This window comes from Bos indicus, chromosome 14 (assembly GCF_029378745.1).
Source record: "Bos indicus isolate NIAB-ARS_2022 breed Sahiwal x Tharparkar chromosome 14, NIAB-ARS_B.indTharparkar_mat_pri_1.0, whole genome shotgun sequence".
NCBI classification, from domain to species: Eukaryota; Metazoa; Chordata; class Mammalia; order Artiodactyla; family Bovidae; genus Bos; species Bos indicus.
In genome coordinates, this window is record NC_091773.1 from 33,953,916 (window position 1) to 33,981,286 (window position 27,371).

Consider the following 27,371-nt stretch of genomic DNA (forward strand, 5'->3'; position numbering starts at 1 on the left):
AGGCTTTGGCATAGTCAATAAAGCAGAAATAGATGTTTTTCTGGAACTCTCTTGCTTTTTCCATGATCCAGCGGATGTTGGCAATTATACAGGTGAATAAATTAAGCATCCAGTGAAAACCCATGTGAGGCCCTGGATTCTCCAGGCCTTTCCCTGACAGCAGTGGCTCTAGAACAGGAAAGAAAGAATGTATAAAGAAGAACATTGCACACCCAAAAAACTAAATCCAGCAACTGTAAGATAATCACCCATCTTTCTTCTGTCCTTGCATTTAGCCACCACTGTTTTCCAACAACCCTAATGAAAGAAATGAAAACTAACTTCTTTTGTGAGTTTCACAAGAATGAAAGAACCAGAGACATCTTCAGGTCTGTTCAGTTCAGTCGCTCACTCGTGGTCTGACTCTGCGACCCCATGGACACCAGGCTTCTCTGTCTATCACCAACTCTCGGAGCTTGCTCAAACTCATGTCCATCGAGCTGGTGATGCCATCCAACCATCTCATCTTCTGTCATCCCCTTCTCCTGCTTTCAGTCTTTCCCAGCATCAGGGTCTTTTCCAGGGAAGTCAGTTCTTCGCATCAGGTGGCCAAAGTATTGGAGTTTCAGCTTCAGCATCAGTCTTTCCAATGAATATTCAGGACTGATTTCCTATAGGATGGACTTCGTGGATCTCCTTGCAGTCCAAGGGATGCTCAAGAGTCTTCTCCAACACCACAGTTCAAAAGCATCGATTCTTCCACGCTCAGCTTTCTTTTATAGTCCAACTCTCACATCCATACATGACTACTGGAAAAACCAGAGCTTTGACTAGATGGACTTTTGTTGGCAGTCACATCTCTGCTTTTTAATATGCTGTCTAGGTTGGTCATAGCTTTTCTTCCAAGGAGCAAGCGACATCTTGCTGCTGCTGCTGCTGCTGCTGCTAAGTCCGACTCTGTGCTACCCCATAGATGGCAGCCCAACAGGCTCCCCCGTCCCTGGGATTCCTGGAGTGGGTTGCCATTTCCTTCTCCAATGCTTGAAAGTGAAAAGTGAAAGTGAAGTCGCTCAGTCGTGTCTGACTCCCAGCGACCCCATGGACTGCAGCCCACCAGGCTCCTCCATCCATGGAATTTTCCAGGCAAGAGTACTGGAGTGGGGTGCCATTGCCTTCTCCGAAAGAGACATCTTAAAGACCAGCAAATCCAAATTTCAGAATCATTATCCCAATATATACTTTTTAAGCAAGTCTTTTCTTACAGGAAACTTTTCAGATTTATCTCATGAAGTATTTTGCATCTTGCTAAAAGCTGCTGTGGCCCTCCACCTAAAGGAAAGCCATTAAAATGCAGTTCAAATTAGGAAAGTTTCCCCTTCCAGTTGCAAATAAACAGCAGGGACATAAGCACATTTCTAGACAAAATAACAGCAAATCTTTTGCCTAGTAATTCAAAGACACTTTGCAAACTACGATTATCAGTCCCTCTTTATACACTGATCAGAGGCTGATTTACAGCCAGAATGCTAGGTCTAGAATTCACTTCACAGACCTGTTCACTTAAATTTCTCCCCTCTCCTCACTAAAAAAAATCTTTTTTATTGAAGTATGGTTGATTGACAATGTTGTACCAATCTCTGTTATATAGCAAAGTGGCTCAGTTATATACATATATACATTCTTTATTTAAAAAGCATCTTAAAACTTCTATGTCCTTCATAAGAACTCAAGGCCAAAAAGATCAGGAAAACACCTAACAAGACCAAAACCTATTATTAATTATTATTATTATTAAAGTATTATAGCTAAGAAGTCTCACAAGTTCACATGCTAGAAAATCAGGAACAACACAAGTCCATTTCAGACACTTGCAAATTATGTAATTTCATCCTGCTGAAAATATTAATTACATGAATATGGTCTTTACTTTTAAGCAAGAGTAGCCTGCACCTGCCTTCTTCCCAGGGTATATTAGGTAACAGGGATTAGCATCTTTCCGGGGTGACAGTTTCACAAGGCATCATAACCTCCAGGAGAGGAAGAAGAGTCTGAATACCATCAGGTAATACACAGCTGCCTGGAAAAGGAGCAAAAGGAATGTCGGACTCCCTGTGGACAGCTGTCACATGGCGACATCACTCAAGTCACCAGGGTGTAGAGGAAGTGCCCAAGAGACTCACTTCCGACGGCTCAAGAAAAACAGAACAGGCATAACTCCTCTCCAGAACTAAGTCCCAAGTTCCAGAACTAGATCATATTAAGGGGAGGGGGAAACAGGAGGGAGGCCCAACAGGGAAGGGATATATGTATATATGTATAATTATGATTGATTCGCACTGTTGTACAGCAGAAATCAACACAAAATTGTAAAGCATTTTCCACCAATTAAAAAATAAATAAAATTGTTGAAAAAATATAATATGAAGCCAGGCTGAATGAAGCACAGAACAAAAAAACTGAAGAGGCAACAGGAATCTAAGAAGCCACTAATCTTGCCTCCTCATCTCCTTTATACATAATAAAATTAAGAAACTAAGCCAAAGTTACATCATAGACTTATAAACGTTTTCCTCCCCTCCCTTCTCCCTAATGTCAATATTTAGAGCTCAGGCTTTGAACACTGACCCTGAGTGCTGGTTTTGCCACTTTTCCTTAAGCACATTGTTACTTTTTTATTTTTAATTGAAGGATAACTGCTTTACAATGTTGTGTTGGTTTCTGCCATGCAACAATGTGAGTCAGCCATAAGTATACATATGTCCCCTCCCTCTTGAATCTCTCGCCCCAACACTCCACCCCATCCCACCCCTCTAGGTTGTCACAGAGCACTACTGGGTTGAGCTCCCTGTGTTCCATAACTTCTCACTAGCTATCTATTTACATATGGTAATGTATATGTTTCGATGCTAGTCTCTCAATTTGTTCCATTCCCTCCTTCTCCCGCTGTGTCCACAAGTCTATGTTTTATGACTGTGTCTGTATTCCTGCCCTGCAAATAGGTTCATCAGTATGATTTTTCTAGATTCCATATATATGGATTAATACATAATATTTGCTTTTCTCTTTCTGACTTACTTCATTCTGTATAACAGACTCTAGGTTTCATCCACTTTACTAGAACTGACTCAAATTCATTTCTTTGTACAGAACTGAAAAAACAAATAAATAAATAAATTTTCTAATAGTAAAAAAAAAAATAAACTATAATGCTATAATGTGATAACATTAAAAATTCATTTGATGGCTCCTTGTAAAGGAACCTTATCTAAAACCAACAATTTCAATTCTAAGTATTTATCCTCAGGAAAACTTAAATAACTGTAAACAATAAAATAATTTTTTAAAAAGAAAAACATTCATTTCTTTTTATGGCTGAGTAATACTCCATTGTATATATGTACCAAAACCTCTTTATCCATTCATCTGTTGGTGGACATCTAGGTTGCTTCCATGTCCTAGCTATTGTAAATAGAGCTGCAATGAACACCGGGATACCTGCGTCTTTTTGGATTATGGTTTTCTCAGGGTGAGCACACTATTTAACTTTGATTTTCTCATCTACAAAATGTGAAAAATAAAAGTAGCTGCTTCAACCAGGAAGCCAAGACTACACAATGGGAAAGGCTAGCCTCCTCAGGAAATGGCACCCCACTCCAGTACTCTTGCCTGGAAAATCCCATGGACAGAGGAGCCTGGCAGGCTGCAGTCCATGGGGTCGCTAAGAGTCGGACACAATTGATCGACTTCACTTTCACTTTTCACTTTCATGCATTGGAGGAGGAAATGGCGACCCACTCCAGTGTTCTTGCCTGGAGAATCCCAGGGACAGCAGAGCCTGGTGGGCTGCTGCCATCTATGAGGTCGCACAGAGTCGGACACGACTGAAGCGACTTAGCAGCAGCAGCAGCAGCCTCCTCAGTAAGTGATTTTGGAAACTGGATATCCACATGTAGAAGAGTGAAGGTGAACTCTTACCTTACTCTGTACACAAAAATTAATCCAAAGTGCATTAAAGACCTAAATCAAATTAGTCAGTCGGTCATGTCTGACTCTTTGAAACCCCATGGACTGTAGCCCACCAGGCTCCTCTGTCCATGGAATTCTCCAGGCAAGAATACTGGAGTGGGTTGCCACAAAAATTAATCCAAACTGCATTAAAGACCTAAATATAAGGCCTAAAACTACTGAACTCCTAGATGAAAACATAGGAGATAAGCTTTAAGATATTATATTTGACAATCATTTCTTGGATATAACACCAAAAGCATAGGCAACAAAATATAAAATAGACAAATGAGACCACAGCAAACCTAAAACATCTGCACATGGAAAGAAACTGTCAACAGAGTGAGAAGGTAACCTACAGGATGGAGGGAAACAATCACAAATCACATATCTGATACGAGTTTGATATCCAGAATAAACATAGCTTCTATAGGTTAACAATAACAAAAAGTAATCTGATTTAAAAATCACAAAGGACTTAAACAGATATTTCTCCAAAGAAGATATACAAATGGCCAATAAGCAAATGGAAAGATGTTCAGTTTAGTTCAGTTCAGTTCAGTCGTTCAGTCGTCTCCGACTCTTTGCAACCCCATGAATCACAGCATGCCAGGCCTCCCTGTCCATCACCAGCTCCTGGAGTCCACCCAAACCCATGTCCATTGAGTCGGTGATGCCATCCAGCCATCTCATCCTCTGTCATCCCCTTCTCCTCCTGCCTCCAATCCCTCCCAGCATCACAGTCTTTTCCAATGAGTCAACTCTTTGCATGAGGTGGCCAAAGTACTGGAGTTTCAGCTTCAGCATCAGTCCTTCCAATGAATACCCAGGACTGGTCTCCTTTAGGATGGACTGGTTGGATCTGCTTGCAGTCCAAGGGACTCTCAAGAGTCTTCTCCAACACCACAGTTCAAAAGCATCAATTTTTCAACGCTCAGCTTTCTTCACAGTCCAACTCTCACATCCATACCTGACCACTGGAAAAACCACAGCCTTGACTAGATGGACCTTTGTTGGCAAAGTAATGTCTCTGCTTTTTAGTATGCTATCTAGGTTGGTCATAACTTTCCTTCCAAGGAGTAAGCATCTTTTAATTTCATGGCTGCAATCACCATCTGCAGTGATTTTGGAGCCCAAAAAAATAAAGTCTGACACTGTTTCCACTGTTTCCCCATCTATTTCCCATGAAGTGATGGGACCAGATGCCATGATCTTCGTTTTCTGAATGTTGAGTTTTAAGCCAACTTTTTCACTCTCCTCTTTCACTTTCATCAAGAGGCTTTTGAGTTCCTCTTCACTTTCTGCCATAAGGGTGGTGTCATCTGCATATCTGAGGTTATTGATATTTCTCCTGGCAATCTTGATTCCAGCTTGTGCTTCTTCCAGTCCAGAGCTTCTCATGATGTACTCTGCATAGAAGTTAAATAAGCAGGGTGACAATATACAGCCTTGACGTACTCCTTTCCTATTTGGAACCAGTCAGTTGTTCCATGTCCAGTTCTAACTGTTGCTTCCTGACCTGCATATAGGTTTCTCAAGAGGCAGGTCAGGTGGTCTGGTATTCCCATCTCTTTCAGAATTTTCCACAGTTTATTGTGATCCACACAGTCAAAGGCTTTGGCATAGAAAGATGTTCAACATTACTAATCATTAGAGAAATGCAAATCAAAACTATAATGAGATAACATCTCACAACCATAGGACGGCCACTATCAAAAGGACAGAAAAGTACTGGTGGGGAAGCAGAGAAGTTCAAACACTTATACACTATTGGTGGGAACATGAAAAGGTGTAGCCACTACAGAAAACAGTATGGAAGTTCCTCAAAAAGTGAAAAGCAGAGCTACTAAATGATCCAGCAATCTCCCTTCTAGATATATACCCAAAAGTATTTAAATCAGGATCTCAAAGAGTTATTTGCACACTCACATTCATAGCAGCATTATTCACAATAGCCAAGAAGTAGAAGCAGCCCAAGTGTCCATCAACGGACGAGTATTTTTTTAACATGGTATGCACATATAATGGAATATTATGCAACCCTGAAAAAAAAAAAAGGAAATCCTGTCATATACTACAACATGGATAAACCTCAGGGACATTATGTTGAGTGAATTAAGCTTGTTACAAAAGGAGAAACAGTGTGTAAGTAAATGATGTAATATTTAAAGTAGTCAAAACCATACAAACAAAAAGTAGAAAGGTGGTTGCCAAGGGCTGAAGAGAAGGGAAATTGTGTTTAGTGGGTACACAGTTTCAATATTATAAAATGAAAAAGAATTAGAGATCTGCTGCACAATGGGAATATAGTTAACACTACTAAATTGTACACTTTAAAATGGTGATAGTAATTTTAATGTTATGTGTTTTTAAACTCACAATAAAAAAGGTGAAAAGTTGCACCTGCCACGTAGACTTGTTTTGAGGATAAAATAAGATGATAATGCATTTAACACAATGCCTGCCATCCTTAAACATTCAAAAATAGCCCTTGTTAGATCCCATCTATGAAACCATACCAAAGGTTTTTTCTTTTTAGTTAATTAAGCTCATTTATTTTTCAGAGAATTTTTAGGTCTTAAATCCCTCATTAAATCTACCCTACATCTCCTTGTGACATCTAATTATTCAGCTGGTGAGCTCTGCTTTTAAATGTTGATTAATTGCTTTAGAGTTTTCCAGAATTCCCCATCTCAACGTTTTCTTTTACTAAATCCACCATCCTTTGAAACAGACCTCAAGGGGGAAATGACATACCACTCCCCTTAGTACATACATGTGCGCACACACACATCATTTCCTTTTCAAAGGTTACAATACTTTCAACTCCAAAACTGTGCAGAAAACCTATACAGGTAAAAACTTTTAGGGAATTCTCCGATATTCCAGTGGTTAGGACTCACAGCTTTCACTTCTGTGGCTCAGGTTCAATCCCCATTCGGGGGAGCTAAGATCACAAAAGTCAGTGGGTGCAACCAAAAGGAAAAAACCTTTTAAACTGATGGGAAGTGAAGTCACAATAAAAACCATGAACCCTTTCATGTTTCTAAACCACTAAAAATAATCTGTCACGCCATACTTTAGTATCTCCCAGGTTTCCCAGGCGGTTCAGGGGTAAAGAATCCGTCTGCCAAAGCAGGATGCAGGTTTGATTTCTGAGTTGGAAAGATCCCCTGGAGAAGGAAATGCCAACCCACTCCAGTATTCTTGCTTGGGAAATCCCAAGGATAGAGGAGCCTGGAGGGCTCACAAGAGTTGGACACAACTTAGTGACATTTTAAATAACTATAGTATCTCCCATGATCTAATAAAAAAATATAGTACAGATAATATGCTATCTCCTGGGTAATGATGTAGCAATGAGTACTGCACTGCTAACTGTATTTCCTATCTCTTGTTTGCTAGAAAGTGAAGTCACTCAGTCATGTCTGACTCTGACTCTGTGACCCCATGGACTGTAGCCTACCAGGCTCCTACGTCCATGGAACTTTCCAGGCAAGATTCCTGGACTGGGTAGCCATTTCCTTCTCCAGGGGATCTTCCCAACTCAAGGATCAAACCTGGGTCTCCCGCATTGCAGGCAGACTCTTTACTGTCTGAGCCACCAGGGAATCCCTGTTTGCTAAAAGGCCTTCCTATTTACAAAGACGTGTCTTTCCTTCTCCTCCATCCTTTCAGTGTTTTCTAATTCAATGACCTGGAAATTTCTACTTCCAGTCCCAAGATAAAAGAAACACAAAATAACATAATATTATAACTTGAATGCTTAAGATGAAAAAAGTTTAGAGCATCACTAGTGACCATTCTTTTTAGGGTAATTCCTTATTGAGGGGTCTGTCCTGTGCACTATAAGAAGTTCAGCAGCAACATGGGCCAAAATATCACTAAATGCCACTAGGCCTCCTCCAAACTGTGACCACCAAAAATGACTCCAGACACTAACAGGTGTGTCCACCAGGAGTAAGAGGAATTACCTCAAGGTGAAAACCACTGTTTCAGAAGGACCTATAATCTATGCAGCTTTCCATGGGAGCTGAATTCAGAGCATATAACACCTGGATGCTGAGAATGAGCCCAGAGGAGGAGGACCAGACAGTGGTGAAATCTCCATTTCTTTTCTCTAGACCAGGAAGATGAGAGCACCAGCTCCAGCAGGACCCAGAATACGAAAGCACGGACCCAAGTCTCAATTTCCGAAAATTTTCCCCAAAAGACACAAGTGTATGAGCACTAAGTCACTTCAGTCATGTCCAACTCTATAGACTGTAGCCCACCAGGCTCCTCTGTCCCTGGGATTTCCCAGGCAAGAATGCTGGAGTGCGTTGCTATGCCCTCCTCCAGGGAATCTTCCCTACCCAGGGATCAAATCTGAATCTCCTGCAGTTCCTGCATTGCAGGTGGATTCTTTACTGCTGAGCCACCAGAGAAGCCCAAGAGAACAATTTAAACACCCAGGTATGTTTCATCACCTTCATTTCTCTCTGAAGGCTTCATTCCTAAAATGTCTACTCTAAAATTCACTTTACCTCCTTCTTTTCCAAAATCTCTATTCCTTCTTTCTAAAATGATGGCCACATTCCACTACAGTATTCTTGCCTGGAAAATCCCATGGGCAGATGAGGCTGGCAGGCATCACAAAGGGTCGAACACAACTTCGTAACTGAACAACACACAATCAAGCAGATTGATTTGGGGAAATACTTCTTGTTGGATATGTGGCATAAAATGGAGAGTGAAGTGACCTAGCAATATGGAATACAGGGTCTTGTAAGAAATTAACACTTGTGTATAGAATAATAGTTGCAAATATTCAAACAATAAAGTCGGTGGCTAAAGGAAAAATAAAACAAAATGATGCCCACAGCAATGGCTTGAAATTCCCACACCCTTGAAAAAAAAATTCCCATAGTTGAAATACAGACACACGTCAATCTACATGTGCTAGAACACGGCATAGGCCGGGGAGAAGTAACTCATCATCCAAGGACGTGGACTTCTCCAAATTTTCATTTACTTGGTAATGATTTTTTTATACAGACTGGTTTATAATCTGTAAATCAGTTCAGACTCAAAACAAGTTGGCTGTATGATTTGGGCAAATCTCTGCATGTTTTATTTTTTTTAACCATCATAACTAATTTTAAGTGTACAGTTCAGTAGTGTTAAGTATATTCAGGTTGCTGCGCAACAGACTGCTGGAACTTTCCATCATGCAAAACTGAAATGCTACACCCATTAAATACTAGCTCCCCATCCCTCCCCTCTTTACCCCCTCCCCTCAGGCCCCCCTCCATTCTCCTTTCTGTCTCTGTAAATCTGAGTATTTTAGATGCTTCATCATCGAGCTCTTGGCTCAATCATGTCTGCCTCTTTTCGACTCCATAGACTGTAACCTGTCAGGCTCCTCTGTCCATGGGATTCTCCAGGCAAGAATACTGGAGTGGGTTGCCATTTCCTTCTCCAGGGGATCTTCCTGACCCAGGAATCAAACCTGTGTCTTTTGTCTCCTGTGTTGGCGAGTGGATTCTTTACCACTAGTGCCACCTGGGAAGCCCTTTAGATGCCTCACACAAGTAAAATTATACAGTATTTGTCTTTTGGGGACTGTCTTATCTCACTTAACACGATGTTCTCAACGTGTCAGCATTTCCTTTTCAAGGCTGAATAACATCCCATTATACGTTTATATATAGAGTCGGACACGACTGAGTGACTTCACTTTCACTTTCCACTTTCATGCACTGGAGAAGGAAACGGCAACCCACTCCAGTGTTCTTGCCTGGAGAATCCCATGGACAGAGAAGCCTGGGAGGCCGCAGTCCATGGGGTCACACAGAGTCAGACACGACTGAAGCGACTTAGCAGTAGTAAGACATTTTTTATCCATTCATCCATCTAATGGACATTTGAGCTGCTTCCACTTCTCAGCTATGGTGAATAAAGCTGCTATGAAAGTGGGTGTGCAGCTGTCTCTTCAAGGTCCTGCTTTCCATTCTTGTGGCTATATACCCAGAAGTAGAGAGTAGGGGCTTCCCTGGTAGTCCAGTGGTTAAGAATCCACCCTGCAGTGCAGGGGTCTCCGGTTTAATGCCTGGTCCAGGAAGATCCCACATGCTGCAGGACAACTAAACCCATGCGCCACGACTACTGAGCCTGCGCTCTAGAGCCTGGGAAGCACAAGAGAAGCCGTCACAATGAGACGCCCGCACAGCGCACCTAGAGAGTAGCTCCCACTCCCTGCAACTAGAGGAAAGCCCTGGCATAGTAACGCAGACTCAGCACAGACAGAAACGAAATAATTTTTAAAAAGAAGTGGGTCATATTTTTAATTTTTTGAAGAAACGCCACAGAGTTTTCCATAGCACAGATCCCTCCAGGTTCCCTCATGTGTCAAACGATCAGTTTTTACAAATGAGCCTGAATGAGGTGATCTCTAGGACACAGTCTGGCAGGAGAAAAGTCAGCCAGTCAGTCCAGCCCAGCCCTTTTCTGCCTGATCACCTTTGGCAAATTTCTGACCTCCAGCCTCCAAAACCATCTCCAAAATACCCAGGTCTTGTATCTGTCTGTCACCAAACTCCCAATTCTCTGCTAAAATTTTTAGATGGTTTAAAAAGCAGAGCCAAGTGTGTGGGTTTGTTTGCTTTTCCCCTACCAGAGGGCCTTATAAAGTGAGCTCACTGGGTTTGTAGAGCTCACACTTGCCCCTGACAAGCAGATTTCCACTGACACAGAGAAGCCTGTCCACCCTGAGTCTCCAGGGTGGTAAGAGGAAAAGAAAGTTAATAGAAAAATGAACATCTTTTGTCCCAAGCCACTCTCTCGGAGGACTCAGCAGTGATCACGATGGAATTCAAAAAAGTAGCCACAACTTACGAAACACCCCAAACTGACATCTTGCTTTTACAAATGCAGTAAGAGAAGGTAGGGTTCTTTCTGATAAAATAGAAGCTCAATCAGCAGCATTTGCCAACAGTGGCTCCAACCCCAAGGCCAGAGGGAGACCCTTCACTTGTGAAAAGAGTCAAAGATCTGTGGTCTTTAGACCCTTGTTGCACAAAACGGGGGCCCTGGACCAGCTGCACTGACCTCACCTGGCAGCATGTTAAAAATGCAGGGTCACAGGCCCCACCCCAGACTTTCAGAAGCAGAATCTGCATTTGAAAAGATACCGTGGTGATTCACACACATACCTTAAAGTTTCAGAAGGACAGAGATAACAGAATTCATAGCAATGTGAAAGATGGATTATGAATACTACAAAGGCTGTTCTCTGCTGTTGGCAAGTGGGCTGAATTAAATCATGGTGCACCCACCACCTTTTCCACAGTGATGCAGGAAACCTGCTTTTCAGGTAGAATCTGAAGTTTATCAGCATCTTAGATGACTAATTTTTCTTAAGAAGCCAAAGGTAGCCACCAGGCAGCTGATGTAAATTCAGGAACTGCCAGGGTGCAGAAGATGTACCCACAAATGAACTGCAGGTATACATGAAACTCACCAACACCCTAGCCAGGAGCTGCCACAGCCACCGATGCCCAGCTGTGCTCACAGCTCTGCCCTGCATCCATCCCAGTAATTCCTCCTCCAGGCGTCCCGGATCATTGCCTCAAATCCCTCTCCCTCGTATTAGCTTCCAGTGGAGATTATTTTTTTATTTATTCATGATCTGTACAGAGCCTACTTCCCCAAGGGATTGTGTGTGGCTTACAAAGATGAACACATTGTAAACAAGATGAGCAAAATTAAAGCAGAACAAATACCCAGTTCGAAGTCTTAGACTGTGTGTTCACATGATCTTTACTCTCTTGGCTCACCAGACTCCCCCATCCCCGCTCCTCCCCAGGAAAGCAGCAGGGAATTAACGTGAGGGATGAATTTGAAAATAAACTGGGGATGCTCGGATCATCTCCTCTTCTTTATCTCTTGGGAGTGAGTTTGCACACAGGGAGTAAAAATTCCACCCTGCTCCTTGTGGGCACAAGACTCGTCTATACCACCCCTTCTTGGTGCCCCCACCCACATGCGGAGAACCAGGAGTGCCATGTGGATGAGGGTCAGCATTACTGGTAGCTGGTTGGGTATGTCTGTGTAATGGTGGGATTGTTAAAAAGCCTATGTGCACAAAGATATGAACTACATTTTCAACCTCACTTCCATCAGTTCTATAAACTGATTCTTTGGCTCCCATGTTTTTACTCCTTATTTCTCAATTAGCTCAAAACTCAAGTGAAGGGGAAAGGTGCTATTTATTATGTCCTTTCAAAATCCCAACAAAAAGATCTGGAGAGCTCATGCTACAAGACACTTAAGAGAGGTTATTTATAGTGATCAGCGGAGGGACTTCCCTAGAGGTCTAGTGGTTAAGACTCTGAGCCTCCCATGCAGGGGGTACAGGTTTGATCCCTGGCTGGGGAACCAAGATCCCACATGCCTCATGGCACAGCCAAAAAATAATAATATATAAAAGGGTCAGGGACTTCCTTAGCAGTCCAGTGGTTAAGATACCCCACTTTCAATGCAGGGATGCAGAGGACAGGGGTTCAACCCCTGGATGGGGAACTAAGATCCTACATGCTGAGCAGCACAGCCAAAAAATAAATTTTAAAAATATATATTATTAAAAATATAGTGATGGGGGGAAAAGGCCTGAAATCTCTGGCTACCAAGGCCGAAGAGAACATGTGACCAGTGTGGGAGATGTAACTAGAGGTCACTCAGTACTCTTGCCACTCACCTTACCTGCCTTCCTCTCCCACACAGACTGGAAAATCTAAAGCCTGCCTTCCCCAAAATCCTGTTAGCTAGGAGAGGCCAGGTACTCCATTCTGGCCAATGGGACGTCCTCAAGAGTAAATGGACACTGCCTCCTCCACGTTCTCCTTCTCTAGGGGACAGGTGGGATGCCTGAGATGCAACAGCCTCTGCTAACAAGGGCCGGGCAGGCAGAGAGAGGGTGTCAGCACCAGGGAAGGCTAGATGGCCCTTGACCCCCTACCCAAGCTGGCCTATTGTTCATGATGAATAACTCCCTAACTAGCAAAGCCACAGATACACTTGGTTATATGTTTCTAAGGAACACTGAGTTGAAAGATATGTATGTGTATCTTTCATTGTTTTTATGACTATAGATAAAATCTTATATAGAGACATAGACTGTTCTAATAAAACATCACTAAAAAACAGATGAAGATTTTCTAGACAATGTTTTGAAGAAGTGACTCCTTTTCTTTTTTCTAATTACATATTTTAAAAAGATAGCTTTAAGGGTTTTCATACTCAGAGAGAGCAATCTATGCCAGATAGATGGAGAGAGACAGAGACAGTCATAAACACACATATATATGTTTATTCAACTCTAAAATCTTGATGAAATAGAACTCAATTAATTTCAAGCTCATTTTACTTTTAAAAGACTAAAGAAATGTCAAAGAAAAAAAGAAGAAGAAGAAGCATCAAGAATGTATTTGCCTGGGAAATCTCATGGACAGAAGAGCCCGGTAGGCTACAGTCCACAGCAGCACAGAGAGTCGACTACAACTTAGCAACTCAACAACAACAACACACAACCAGGCAGACTGTGATCTGGGGAAATACTTCTTGATGGAAACGTGGCAGAAAATGGAGAGTGAAGTGACCTAGCAATATGGAATAGAGAGTTCTGGAAGAAATTAAAATTTGTATATAGAATGACAGCTGCAAATATTCAAACAATAAAGTCTGTGGCTAAAGGGAAAAAAAAGAAATGTATTTTAAAATAATAATAGAATTATTGATAGTTCTGATTTTTTTAATTTATTTGCAATTTGGAACCAAAGTTGGAACCAGTTCTTGTTTGTTGGGATTCCCTGGTGGCTCAGAGGGTAAAGAGTCTGCCTGCAATGTGGGAGACCAGAGTTCGATTCCTGGGTCAGGAAGATCCCTGGAGAAAATGGCAACCCACTCCAGTATTCTTGCCTGGAAAATCCCATGGACGGAGGAGACTGGCGGGCTACAGCCCACAGGGTCGCAAAGAGTCAGACACAACTGAGTGACTTCACTTTCACTTCCAGTTCTTTCTCAGCATCATCCTGTACAGGCAAGGTGGACAATGAAGACAACACAGTGGTGAAGCTGGGACACCACAGGCCTTCAGACTTCAAAGCAGCTTTTGTTATGTTACAGTAAGCACAAATATACATTACATAAATGTTCATACGTTAAAGAAAGATAGTCGTCAAAGGTTGCCAAGCAGAAAGTTCTGACAGTAAAACCTTGGAGCTTCAGAAAATGCAACTAATCAGAATATAACATTTTCCCAACACTGATCAAGATTTTTCTGTACAGAGGAAAGAGAACCCTCCTATGCTGTTGGTGGGAATGTAAATTGGTACAGACATGTGGAAAACAGTATGGAGGTTTCTCAAAAAACTAAAAATAGAGCTTCCATATGATCCAGCAGTTCCACTCCTGGGTATATATCCAAAAGAAACAGAAGCACTAATTCAGAAAGATACATGTACCTCAATGTTCATAGCTGCATTATTTATAATTGCCAAGGTATGGAAGCAATCTAAGTGCCCATTAACAGATGAATCGATCAATAAGATGTGGTACACATGTACAATGGAATATTACTCAGCCATAAGAAAGAACAAAACTTTACCATTTTCAACAACAACTCTTTGCAATTCCATGGATGCTAGCCCGCTAGGCTCCTCTGTCCATGGAGTTCTCCAGGCAAAAGTACTGGAGTGGGTTGCCATTTCCTTCCCCAGGGGATCTTCCGGACCCAGAGGTAGAACCTGGGTCTCCTGCATTGTAGGCAGATTCTTTACAGTCTGAGCCACCAGGGTAGGTATTATGCTAAGTGAAATAAGTCAGATAGAGAAAGACAAATATTGTATGATGTCACTTATCATGTGAAATCTTAAAAATGCAATAAACTAGTGATTATAACAGAAAAAAAAGTAACAGACTCACAAGATATAAAGAACAAATTACTGGTTACCAGTGGGGAAGGGACAATAACAGGGTAGGGGATTGAGAGGTGCAAACTATTATGTGTAAAATAAGCTACAAGGATATATTGTACAACATAAAGAATAAAGCCAATATTCTACATAAGTTTTTTAAAAGCATGAGCAATTAAATATTCAAAATGCGAAAAAAAAAATAAGAAAGAAAAGAAAGAGAAGGATTGTCTTGTACAATGTATAAGGAGTGATTTTTCGGTGTTCTCATTTCCTACATAATGGTTCTTTCCTTCTTCCCAATTATAAAGAGATATGTTTAAACATTTTCAGACACAAACGGAGTAGAATATCTCCTGCTCCTCACTCTGCTCACTCTTTAGGATGAGTTTGAATTCAGCTCTAACAAACTGAAGTGCTGCTTGCACACGTAATCCCATTTGGTCCTCAAAATATCACAGTGAGGGGGCTTCCCTGGTAGCATGGTGGATTCTTACCCAGAAGATCCCACATGCTGCAGGGCAAGTAGGCCCTAACACAACAACTACTGAGCCCACGTGCCTCAGTTACTAAGCCCGCAAGCCCTCCAGTCTGTGCTCTGCAAGGAGAAGTCACCACAATAAGCTCACACACCCCAACTAGAGAAAGCCTGCACTAAACAACAAAGACCCAGAACAGCCAAAAAGAAAGAAAGAAAGAAATGTTTTTAATAAAAGGAAAGACCTTTGTCAATAAAACATTTTTTTTTTTAATATCACAGTGCGGAGCAGAGGGGGAAGGAGAGGGTAAAACGAATGGAGAGAGTAGCATGGAAATGTATACACTATCATATGTAACACAGATAGCAGTGGGAACTGCTGTATGACTCAGGGAACTCAAATGGGGCTCTGTGACAAACGAGAGGGGTGAGATGGGGTGGAAAGTGGGAGGGAGGTTCAAGAGGGAGGGGACATATGTATACCTATGCTGGTTCATGTTGATGCATGACAGAAAACAACACAATATGGTAAACCAATTATCTTTCAGTCAACAATAACTAAATTTTTTTTAAAAAATATCACCGTGCAGGAAACAAATGGAATAAGCCCTAAGTGCAAACAGAAGCTGGAGAAGTTAAGGAATTTGTCTAAAGTCTCCTGACCAAACTGTATTTTAAGTTTAGTAGAGCCAGACTAAAATATAAGTCAGCTGCCTCCTGGTCTGGTGCTCTTTCTAAGGCACTGTGCAGACTCTGACCCTTGTCTGTGGTCTGAAGTGACAGCGGACACGCCAGGGAGGTGGAGTGGCTGCCCTCACACCGCCTGGCCAATGGCTGGCCCATGGCCCATCATCACCTATCCTGAATATCATTCAATTGGAATTGTGGCTTTCTATTTTAGAAAAGCATCCTTTCTTTTTTTCCCTTTTCCTACCTGGTTAGTCATTCTTTCTTGTTTCCCTGTTTGATTCATGAATTTTGTGCCTTGCAAAAGGTCACATTTTCTCTCCTTAAGATCCAATCGCAAATCATGATGCAGTTGCTAGCCTTACTTCTTCCTACCTACAAAGTTTTCTCTATGCTCCAGGTCGACACTGAACCTCTGTCCTTGCAGGAGGAGTTCGGGCACTGAATGTGTGTAAAGATTGCTGGGTCACATCTACAACCACATCGCTTCTACATGGAAAGCTGCCAGTATGTTAATGCCAGAACTTTCAAAAGATTAAGGTATATATTTACATTCCATTTCAATGATTTCTACTTAATTCAGATTTTGGTCCCAACTGCAATTACTAACCTGCTACCTGCTTTTATTTCCCCGCCCCTTATTCTGTGGTTGTTATCAGTTAGAAAGACTGACCAAAAAGTTAAGAAATGGGTGGGGAGTGGACAAGGTAATATGGAAGAACAGTTTTGCAGAAAATCACAACAATATACACCTAGTTATTTATTATTAATAGGAAAAATTCCATGTCATAAAGGGTTAACACTGCTCACGTGCTAAGAAGACTGTGTATATGTTTAGTCACTCAGTTGTGTCCAGTTCTTTGTGACCCCATGAACTATAGCCCACCATGGGGGTTCCTCTGTCCATGGGGATTCTCCAGACAAGAATACTGGAGTGGTTTGCCATGCCCTCCTCCAAGGGAAATTCCCAACCCAGGGATTGAACCCAGGTCTCCCACATTACAGGCAGATTCTTTACCATCTGAGCTACCAGGGAAGAAGATAGCAGTCTCCCTGATTTAAGTTTGTATGGAGGTAACCTGTCGGAGAAGGCAATGGCAACCCACTCCAGTACTCTTGCCTGGAAAATCCCATGGGTGGAGGAGCCTGGTGGGCTGCAGTCCATGGGGTCGCTGAGAGTCGGACACAACTGAGCAACTTCACTTTCACTTTTCACTTTCATGCATTGGAGAAGGAAATGGCAACCCACTCCAGTGTTCTTGGCTGGAGAATCCCAGGGACAGGGGAGCCTGGTGGGCTGCCGTCTATGGGGTCGCACAGAGTCGAACACGACTGAAGTGACTTAGCAGCAGCAGCAGCAACCTGTAAAAGCTGCTTTAAAGGTCTAAAGAATGGTCTTGTTTTGATTATGTCTTGAGGAGGTTAAGCCAGTTCTGCATCCTTCTACACCATTCAGAACCCTACTGAATGTGACCCATCCTTTGGTTTCAGTGGGCTTTCAGAAGTTCAAGGGCTCTGGGGTCAGATGGTGTGGGTTTGACACCCATAACCAAGTCACTTAAGTTCTCTGGGCCTTAGTTTCCTCATTCATAAAAAAGGGGAAACAATTCCCATTTCCTAAGGCCGTTGAGAACATTAGATGAAATAACACAGGTAAGATTCCTGGTACTGAAACCACTGGAGCTTTTATCAAGATCCATTTAATACAAAGCAGAACTCCTACGAGTTACACCAAGAATGTATCCGAAGGCAGGCATCAAGACATTTTCCCAAAAAATGATTATTAGTTAGTTAAGTAGCTCAATCGTGTCCAACTCTGCGACCCTGTGGACTGTAGCCTACCAGGCTTCTCTGTCCATGGGATTCTCCAGGCAAGTATACTGGAGTGGGTTACCGTTTCCTTCTCCAGGGATCTTCCCGACGCAGGAATCGAACTCTGGTCTCCAGCATGGGAGGCAGACGCTTTAACCTCTGAGCCACCAGGGAAGCCCTGGTGGGCTTAATAATAGAAAATGATTATTAGTCAATATCTAAATGAAGAAGAGGAGGAGGAGGTCGGGGGAGGTGGGAGCAAGTCCCATCTGTAGGACTTTCTTCCCCTTTCACATGTCACTTTAGATATTACCTTAAACTGGAAATATTTCTTCATTACATCGAAGGCACCTCAGACGCTGGGCCTGTGTCTCATTTTTTGGTCTTCCCACAAGAAGCACAGTTCCTCAGCACTGAATATGCACTTGCTATTTTCCTTCTTGGTGAAAGTGTTGCTCAGTCGTGTCTAACTCTTTTGAGACCCCATGACTGTAGCCTACCAGGCTCCTCTGTCCATAGGATTCTCCAGGCAAGAATACTGGAGTGGTTGTCATTGCCTTCTCCAGAAGATCTTCCCAACGCAGGGATCAAACCCGGTTCGCCCTCATTACAGGTAGATTCTTTACCATCTGAACCACCAGAGAAGTCCCTCCCTTCTTGGGGGGCAACCACTACCAGAAAAGTTAAATCTCAGGGCTCTGACATCAGATATTCTCTGTTTGTGTGGGGCTCTGCCTGTGTTTTTCGTGTCAGTGGTACCTAAAAGTGGGTGGGAGACCCAAGTTTTCAAAATAAATGGACAAAAAGATCAGAAAGAAAACAGTTGGGATGTTTACAGAGTCAAGATGTCACTCTAAAGACTGCTGGTTGTTTTCAAAGAAACATATGTTTACAGTATAAAGACCTGACAATCAACCAACTCAACTAAGTGATTAAACTCAACAATGCTAGTGAATGGCCAGGTGCCTCTAATAGAAAACACATACCATGACCTATGAAGGAGTCTGGCCAAAAACATTTTGCCTGAACTGAATTACATGTTTAGACTGAACTTCCAGTTTACAGGAAATATAGAACATGGAGGAATGAGATACGTGCACCACAAGGAAATAATCAGATAACTCTAGAATGTAAAATATTCCACAAATTAGCCTTGTCACTTCAAAAAGTCTGTGTAGTAGAAACAGAAAAAAGTTGACACAGTTTTCTAGTTTATCAAACACTAAGAAAGCAAACAACCAAATGCAATGATTGAATGAATCTTGACTGGCTCATGGTTTGAAAAAAATACATAGCTAAAAAAGTCACTGAGTGGACAATGAAGATTTGAATGTGGACTGGACTTTGATAATCAATGGAATAGTTACTTTCATGGGGTATTTAAGCTCCTGAGTTATATAAGAGAATGTCCTTATTTTCAGAAGACATGTGCTGAAGCTTAAAGGGACCCACAATTACTTTCAAAAATCTTAACCTCCTACCCAATATATATACATATACATATTCTACACAAACACACACAGGTTGATACAGCAAACATGACAATAATGAACAATTATTGAATCTAGGTGGTTGGATATACTAATGTTCACTATACTACTATTTCAACTTTTCTGTACAGTTTGAAAATTTGTTATAATAAACATTAGAAAACACGGAGGCGAAAGTAACAAGCAAGGGACTCCCCTGGTGGTCCAGTGGTTAAGAACCCAATTTGCAATGCACGGAATGTAGGTTCAAACCCTGGTGGGGGAACTAAGACCCTGCAGTGCTTCCCAACAAGAGAAGAAGCCACCACAATGAGAAGCCTGCATACACCACAACCAAGACCCATCATGGGCCAAAAGTAAAAAATTAAAAACAAGCAAACTATTCCTCCTTGCCTGAATAAAAATTTCTTTCTCTTGCATTTCATAATAACAACAAAGTATAAAACCCTTTATTTGGGCCAGTTACTGGGGACGACAAAGGGCTGCAACATCCTCTAAGGACAATAGTCGTCCTGAGGAAAAAGCATAGCCCTCTTTGTTGAGTATCACTTTCACTCCCCTTTCACTATCCACCAGCGACTGCTTTTCAGAAAATAGTAATCATTATTCTCCCAATTCATGGAACTGAGGGTCTTCAAACCAACAATAAAAACAGCTTTGGATAAACTTTACAACCTGTGAGGTTGCTTCTGCATAAAGATAACCTAGTCATTCGATACCACTCAAGTTTTTTTCTTAATAGTGAAGCAGACAATATGTAAGAAATACAGATACAGAGACAATACAGGCTGTTTCCTATAGTCTGGGTACTTCCTGCTGTTGGAGGCAGGAAGAAGTAGCAGTGGATGAAAGCTGTCAACGACCTCACTTCACACACCAGTCACCTCTATTCCTTCCTGAGCCCTTTGAGAAGATAAACTTGATAAACTAGAGCTTTTCCGAAGACAGGCTGCAAGAAAGAGAAGCACTACTCCACAGTGAAAGTCTGTATTACTTGGGAAAAGCCCAGTGTGAAGTGTGAGTCTTAAAAGTCACAGAACTCTCAACTGTTTAATTCCAGAACTGAAAACACACCACAGGGAGACTTAAAAACCAAAAAGCAAACAGAAGCTTACTGCTTAAAGTATACATACTTAAATTATATAACACCATATATTCTCTGTAATATCTACCATCAACTAAATGTGAAAGAAAATTCTTCTTTTCCATTTTTGAGTCCAAGCTCAGGTAAGAGGGCAGGAAAGGCTTACCTAGGTACAACGATGCGTTTTCTTTCTTGACATTGTCATCTAAGTAGGTTGGTCCCAGGGTATAAATAGGTGTGGAGCCCATTCCAATGAGAATCTGTGCGCACACGAATAAAGCCACGTAGACCCAGTGGTCGTTGCCACCCGAGTCCTTCAGGCAGGTGGGAGGCTCCACCTTGACCGAGGAGTTGCCGTTTTGACACAGGCCATAGTTGGAGGCGGAGGCGTTCAACTCTTGGATCTGGTAGGGCGGCGAGACGAAGTGAGGTAAGGCGAAGAGGGCAGCCCCCACAGCGATGAGGAGACCCCCCACGGCCAGCCACAGGGGCCGCCGTCCCCGGCCGCCGAAGTAGCTGACGAACACCACCACCACCAGGCTCCCAATGTCAAAGCAACTGACCAGCAGCCCCGACTCGGAGCTCTTCAGACTGTAGCGCCTTTCGATGGTGGTGATGACGCTGCTCAGGTACCCGGAGACCATCAACGCCTGGATGAAGGTTAGAAAGCACATGCAAACCAGGAAGCAACGGGAATCGGTGAGGACCACGTAGAGGCACCTTCTGCCCTGGAGCATGGCCAGAGTGGAGGACACCGACATGGTTTTGGCGATTTCCACCCCGTGGCGACGTTCCGCCAGTCCTGCCGTCTCTGCCGAAGTAGACGGGGCGGAGGGGCTGGGGGCCGGCGGGTAGGGGTCTGACTTCAACTCCTGATGGCTGGGGGCGGGCTCGGAGCCTTCTTCACTGGCGGGACTCAGGTCTGGCGAGCAGGAGGCGCTGTTCAGGGCGGGTAAACTCTGGGACCTGAAGGACTCGGGTTCACACTTCTCTTGGACAGCTCCTACCCTGGTGCGCGCTTCCTGCGGCTCTCCCGCCTGGGGCTCCAACCCAGCGCCTCGGTCCATGGCTCTCAGAATTCAGATTCGGTCGCCGATCGCACTCAAGGACTCCGGAGCTTTGCATCCACCGGCACGAGGGGCTGAAGCCGGGCCCAGGCTGTCGTGCCCACCAAGGACCGGGGCTGGCGATGCAGAGCCGCGCTGTGGGGCATCCTCACCAGCTGGGAGGTGCCCAGTGCATCCTGACCGCAGTCGTGGTCCCGAGGCTCCGCAGCCGCGTGCCCCAGAGGGCAGGGGTCCGCGCGGTCCTGCGATGAGCCCAACTTAGGGTCCACCCCGGGCTGGGAGCGCGCAGCAGGATCCTGGCGTGTCCCCGGCGCATCCCCTCCGCCGCTGCCGCTCCGCCTGCCGCCCGGAGCGCGAACGCCCGGTGCCCAGCGTGGGGGCGGTTAGCGCTGCTGCCGGGGCCGCATCCCGCCGGGCTGGCTGGGCCAGAGGCGCCCGGTCCTCGCCGCCTCGGCTCGCGACACCCTCGGGCGCAAAGGTGCCAACCTGCAAAGCAGAAGAGAGGGCGGTCAGAGAAGGGCGGCTGAGTCTGGCTTCCCGGCGCCCCCGGCGGACAGCGCTGGGAGACTCTGACGGTCCGAAGTGGGACCGAGGGACGAGCGAGGAACGAAGCCCTGGAGGAGGATTAGGCTGTAGACAGCAGTCTCTAGAGCCCAAACAATAAGCAGCGGGCGGTCGGCAGAGACCCTCCTTCATTGTCTACGGCGGACCTGCCCCCGCCCCGCCCCTTTTGCCTTAAACAGCGCATCTGCTTTTATATGTTAATAATTATCCACCTGGTAGCTCTGACTCACAGACAGCGTCTTTTATCCGAGTGAACTAATTGCAACCTTTTGGTACTCCTACTCCATTACTCAGAATAGAAGAGGCCCAAAAGAACAAAGGAAAGTTTCTTTCCTTTTTTTTTTTTGAACAAGCACGATGCACTCCTAGTCCCGATTTTTAAAAAAGAAAAAAAAGGGGAAAGCGAGGTGTGTAGAAACGTGTGTACACACTTGTGTGCAGGCACGTGTGCGCCGACTGGATGCGAATCAGTCTTCTCCATCCATTAGAGACAGATACGCATTCAAAGCCCAAGGCAGCAGCAAAAAGGTCAGCGTGCTTGCCTCTTTATTCCCAACACTAAAAATAACACCCCTGCCCCCCAGCCGCCGGGAGAACTATTCAATTACAAATACCAGGGGCGTTCGAGGCTGCGGCCCACGCCAAGTCCCAGAGCGCTGTGTCAAGCGAAACCGAAAATCAGTTTGCTTTGCGGAGGGGTGGGGAAGCCACAACCAAACAATGAGACGCGGGAGCGCTGTCACGGCGCGCTGGGAGCCCACGGAGCCAGCTCGGCACGCGCGGGCCGGCAGGGAGGTGTGCTATTTACATCCAGCGCACCCAGCGAGCTTCGGCTCGGGGTGCGCGCGCACCCACACACACACACATACATACATCGGCGTGTCTGTGTAGAAACCCCTCGCGCGATCCGGCACCCAGCTTGAATATAACGCGAGTCGAAAACAGGTGTGTCCCCAGGGTAAGCCTTCGCCCCTTATCTCGGGACTCCCACTCTATTCCTCCGGCCCCCGGGGAGGCGGGCGGGGGGGAGGTGATGTGCACCAGGTGGGAGAGGAGAGCTGGACTTCGCTGCATTGTGTTTCATGCGACGCGCTTTTGTGATGGTGCTGAGAAAAGAAAGGAGGAAGGGTAAAGGGAGAAAGGCAGAGAGCTTGGGATCCAGGGGCGGCCGCTCCGGCGTCTCCCTCGGCTCGACTGGGCCAGCCCAGCTCCCAGATTCCCGGCCTGCCAGCCACTCAGAGCCAGGGCTTCCCCGCCGCCTTCTTGCCCGGGAGCCTTCCCGGGGAACCCCACCGGCGCCGGCGTACAAAGTCGGGGAATCCCGGAAAACTCGCTTCCCCGCGCCCGAGGGAGCGCGCACCCGCACCGCAGCGCACCCGCACCCCAGCGGAGCCTTGGAATGGCACACGGACCCAGGCGGGCGGCTCTCAGAGCCGGCGTGGGGGCCCGGGGACATCTCCTACGCGCGCGCAAACACACACACACATACACACACACGGCCCCGCAGGAGGATAGAACCGCCGGAGACAGCTCGCCGAGCTGAGGGTCTCAAGAGCCGCCGCTACTCACTCGTGAGTCGGCCGGTCAATCTGGCTGGCTGGGAATAGAGCGGGGGTAGGTGGGGACCTTGGAGGCGCGAGAGTAGTTGGGAGCCTCCTGGGGAGGCAGCCTCGGTCCAGCCGCGAGGAAATCAGTGAATGAGTCTGTGACCCCAGCCTCTGGAAACAAGACACACGCGCACAGACGCGCCCGGAGCCGAGCGGCAGAGGGCGCAGGCGCGCGGGCAGCCGCCCAGCCCAGCCCGGAGGCGGCGAGCCACCAGGCTGCCTTTTCACCTGAAAGGCGGGGGACCGTGAAGATTAGGGCAGGGAGCAGGTCTCCAGAAAAGTCAGCTACTCAGGCAGAGAGCCCACTCGGAATAAAGAAGTTGAAATTTCTGCTGGTTTATTACGTGCTGTGGGCACCCACCATGTCTCGGAGACCATAGCAGGTAGATTCTGGGAACCAAAGACGGACGGGACAGGATCCGTGGACCGAGGAAACCTCTGTTTTGTGGAGGAAATACTCCTGTAAGTAGCCTATAACGACACAGTAACTTCTATACAGGGTGTCACGGAAGAACCATTATTATATATCGATTATAATATCCATTATTAACCCATTAGACCTTCATTTCCAGACAGCAGGAAAGGCATGTGCAAAGGCCCTGGGGTACGATGCTGCAAAGAAATCTTGGGTCTCAGGGTGATTGCAGAGATGGGGCAGAGAGCTGGCCAGCAAGAGTGGCACAGTAGGAAAGGTCAGCACTGAAGGGCCAGTGACATCCAACCTCTGTCACCAGACAGTTGGTTCTGACACTGGTAGGTGAATGGAGGCCATGTGGAGGGAGTGGAGGCAATCTCAGCAATCTCTGAGCAAAATGTGATGTGGCAGTGGTGGAGCATGGAGAGGAAGGAACTCCTTGAGAACACTGACAAGACAGAAGTAGCCAGACTTAGAAGCCGACGTTAACCAGAGATTGAGGTCCAAGGAAAACACAAGCAGAGAAACATGCTCTTGGGGTAAGATGTTTCTCCTTTAAGATACCTTGACTTTGAAATGCCTCTGGGACATCTGAGTGCATACACATCCCATAAAGCACCAGACATATAACATACAGGCAGTTGGGATTAGGGGAGTGAATTAGGAGGCAACAGCCAGACACAGCATGAGGTGGGTGAATAAGGAGATTAGAGGAGGGGTAGACTAAGGACAGGGCCCTGGGGACAGGGTGATCTAAGAGCTGGAGAGGGAAAAAGCTAAGGAAGGAGATTAGAAGCAAGGGTCAGAGAGATCTGTGAAGAATCAGAAAAGAGGGACCATCACAGAAGCCAGATGCAAGAAAGGCTGCCGAGTCGCCAAATAGGATGATAACAGAAAAGAGCCCATGGGCTGTAGAAAGTGGGAGGACATTGCAGAGCTCTAACAGAGGGAGATGTAACCTAATGAGGGGAGGGAATTGTTCTACATTTACTGGTGACCGCACTGACCATCCTGCCATGCCAAAGCCACTTCACTCACCCCTGGCCTTATCCAGTGAGAGCGCCGGATCCACTTCACAGTGTGATGAGGGAAGTGGAGAGAGACTATGTAACATGAGTGGTAAAGGCACACAGCTAGTCTCGGGATGATAAAAGGTCCATGCTCCATAGTACTTCGTTCCCCAGGGATGGTGAAAATAAGCTTTTAATCTGTTTTAACAATCGTTTTACTCCAAAATTGATTTTTTTTAATTTTCAGATAGAGAAATAAGCTTCCACTGTTTCTCATAGTGCTTTGCGTAGCAATTTTAAAGGTCCAAAGATATTACATTATTAATTCTCTCAGGAGAGCCCATTTCATACTGGAAAGCCACATGGGATAGTGAAAAGAGTGTAGAATCAACTTGAAATTTTTATCCCAGCTCAGTTATCACAGCCATGAGCAATTTATTCAATTGTTATTTATTTATCTTGATTTCCTCAGCAATAAAGTGAGAACAATATTACACTGAGTGTGCCTGAGAAGGGCACAAACATACCTTGAAATGTTTGAGATGTACATACTTTGAAAATGTGCTCTGTCAAGTCAATCTTTCTTTTGCTAAAAAAAAAAAAAAAATCCATGCTCTTAACTATGACTCCCTTTCAGTCACACAGCAGCTTAACTTTTCAGTACATCTTGCATCTTTTAATTATCTCACATGAGTCCAACAACCACCATATGTACAGCTGATCGTTACAGAAAAAAATATTAAGTCAGCTGACACCAAAAGAACAGTTAGTGCATCCTCCAAGGCCGCATCGAGACAGCACTGGTCTGGCAACTACCAAACTGATCAATCAAACAAGACAAAGACATTCATTCCTCATTTCCTGTCCCTGTCCTGTCTTCTTGAGATCTCCATCAAGCGCACAGTCACTTTTCTACAAACAGGATATATGACGCCAGTTGACACCCTTGCCCATGATCTTAGCTATGTGGCACTTCCTATGCCTTATCACTCCTCTGAGCTTACTCTGGATCCAAAACAATCTGTCCTTCCAGGCTCTGAGGCCCATTCTTTCATTTCAGCCTCAGCCCCAGACATGAGTAGTTCCACAGCAAATTCAATCTGGCACCAAATCGCATCAGGTGCCAGCAAAGGCTTCCCTGCTGAAAGTCAAAGAATCATGTCCCTGCCACCTGCTGTTTATTCATGGTCAATTACCATAGTTACACCAGAAACAATTCTGAGAACCTATAGGATTTTTTATTGCCACTAATAGATCACAATTTATAAACAGAATTCAAAACATCCAATTAGCTACCCATGTGCTATGCTAAGTCGATTCAGTCGTGTCCGACTCTGTGCGACCTCATAGATGGCAGTCCACCAGGCTCCCCCGTCCCTGGGATTCTCCAGGCAAGAACACTGGAGTGGGTTGCCATTTCCTTCTCCAATGCATGAAACTGAAAAGTGAAAGTGAAGTCACTCAGTCGTGTCCTACTCCTAGCGACCCCATAGACTGCAGCCTACCAGGCTCCTCTGTCCATGGGATTTGCCAGGCAAGAGTACTGGAGTGGGTTGCCATTGCCTTCTCCAGCTACCCATATAGGAAACAAGAAGAAAACATTTATCAACAGACATTTCTTGAGCTTTCCCTTTCAGTTAAATGTGCCTTTGGAAAAGGTCAGATATGCCTCCATCAGCCCTAATCTTAAGATTCAGAGAAAGAAATGGACTTACTTCATGGAGTTCTGCTACCCCTGTGGCTTATTTCACACAATATGAAAGAGTACAGTTGCTGAGACGAGAATACCTGCCTTCTTAGGTATATCGGTAGAGATAGCACAGGGCTATAAGCTCTCTGCAAATCTTCAGGTGTGCTTATGCCGTTTCTAAGTCACTAATCAGTCTAATTTACACATAAATTGCTTCTTTCCCAGTCTTCATATAATAAGATGGTAGCCTCTGCAATTCCATGAATTTGAGCAAGCTCTGGGAGTTGGTGATGGACAGGGAAGCCTGGCATGCTGCAGTCCATGGGTTCACAGTCAGACATGACTGAGTGACTGAATTGAACTGAACTTTGAAACTAACTAGGGCATTCAGTTTTGTTTTTTTTTTAATGTGGGCCATTTTTTTTTAAAAAGTCTTATTGAATTTGTTACAATATTGCTTCTTTCTTAAGTTCTGGCTTTTTGGCCAAAAGGCATGTGGAATCTTAGCTTCCCAACCAGGGATAGAACCCA

At 44.7% G+C, this 27,371-nt stretch overlaps 1 protein-coding gene across 2 annotated transcripts in view; it reads right to left on the reverse strand.

Annotated features, from left to right (window-relative positions):
• Window positions 1-23,859, reverse strand: part of SLCO5A1 (solute carrier organic anion transporter family member 5A1) — a 152,480-nt gene extending 128,621 nt beyond the window's left edge. For both annotated transcript variants that reach the window (XM_019973932.2, XM_019973931.2), the window contains exons 1-2: window positions 23,688-23,859; window positions 20,654-22,040 (exon numbers count right to left, since the gene is read on the reverse strand). In XM_019973932.2, the coding sequence (XP_019829491.1) occupies window positions 20,654-21,554 (901 nt within the window). In that variant the 5' untranslated portion in view covers window positions 21,555-22,040; window positions 23,688-23,859. The remainder of the gene's footprint in view (window positions 1-20,653; window positions 22,041-23,687) is intronic.
• Between the last annotated feature and the right edge of the window lie 3,512 nt (window positions 23,860-27,371).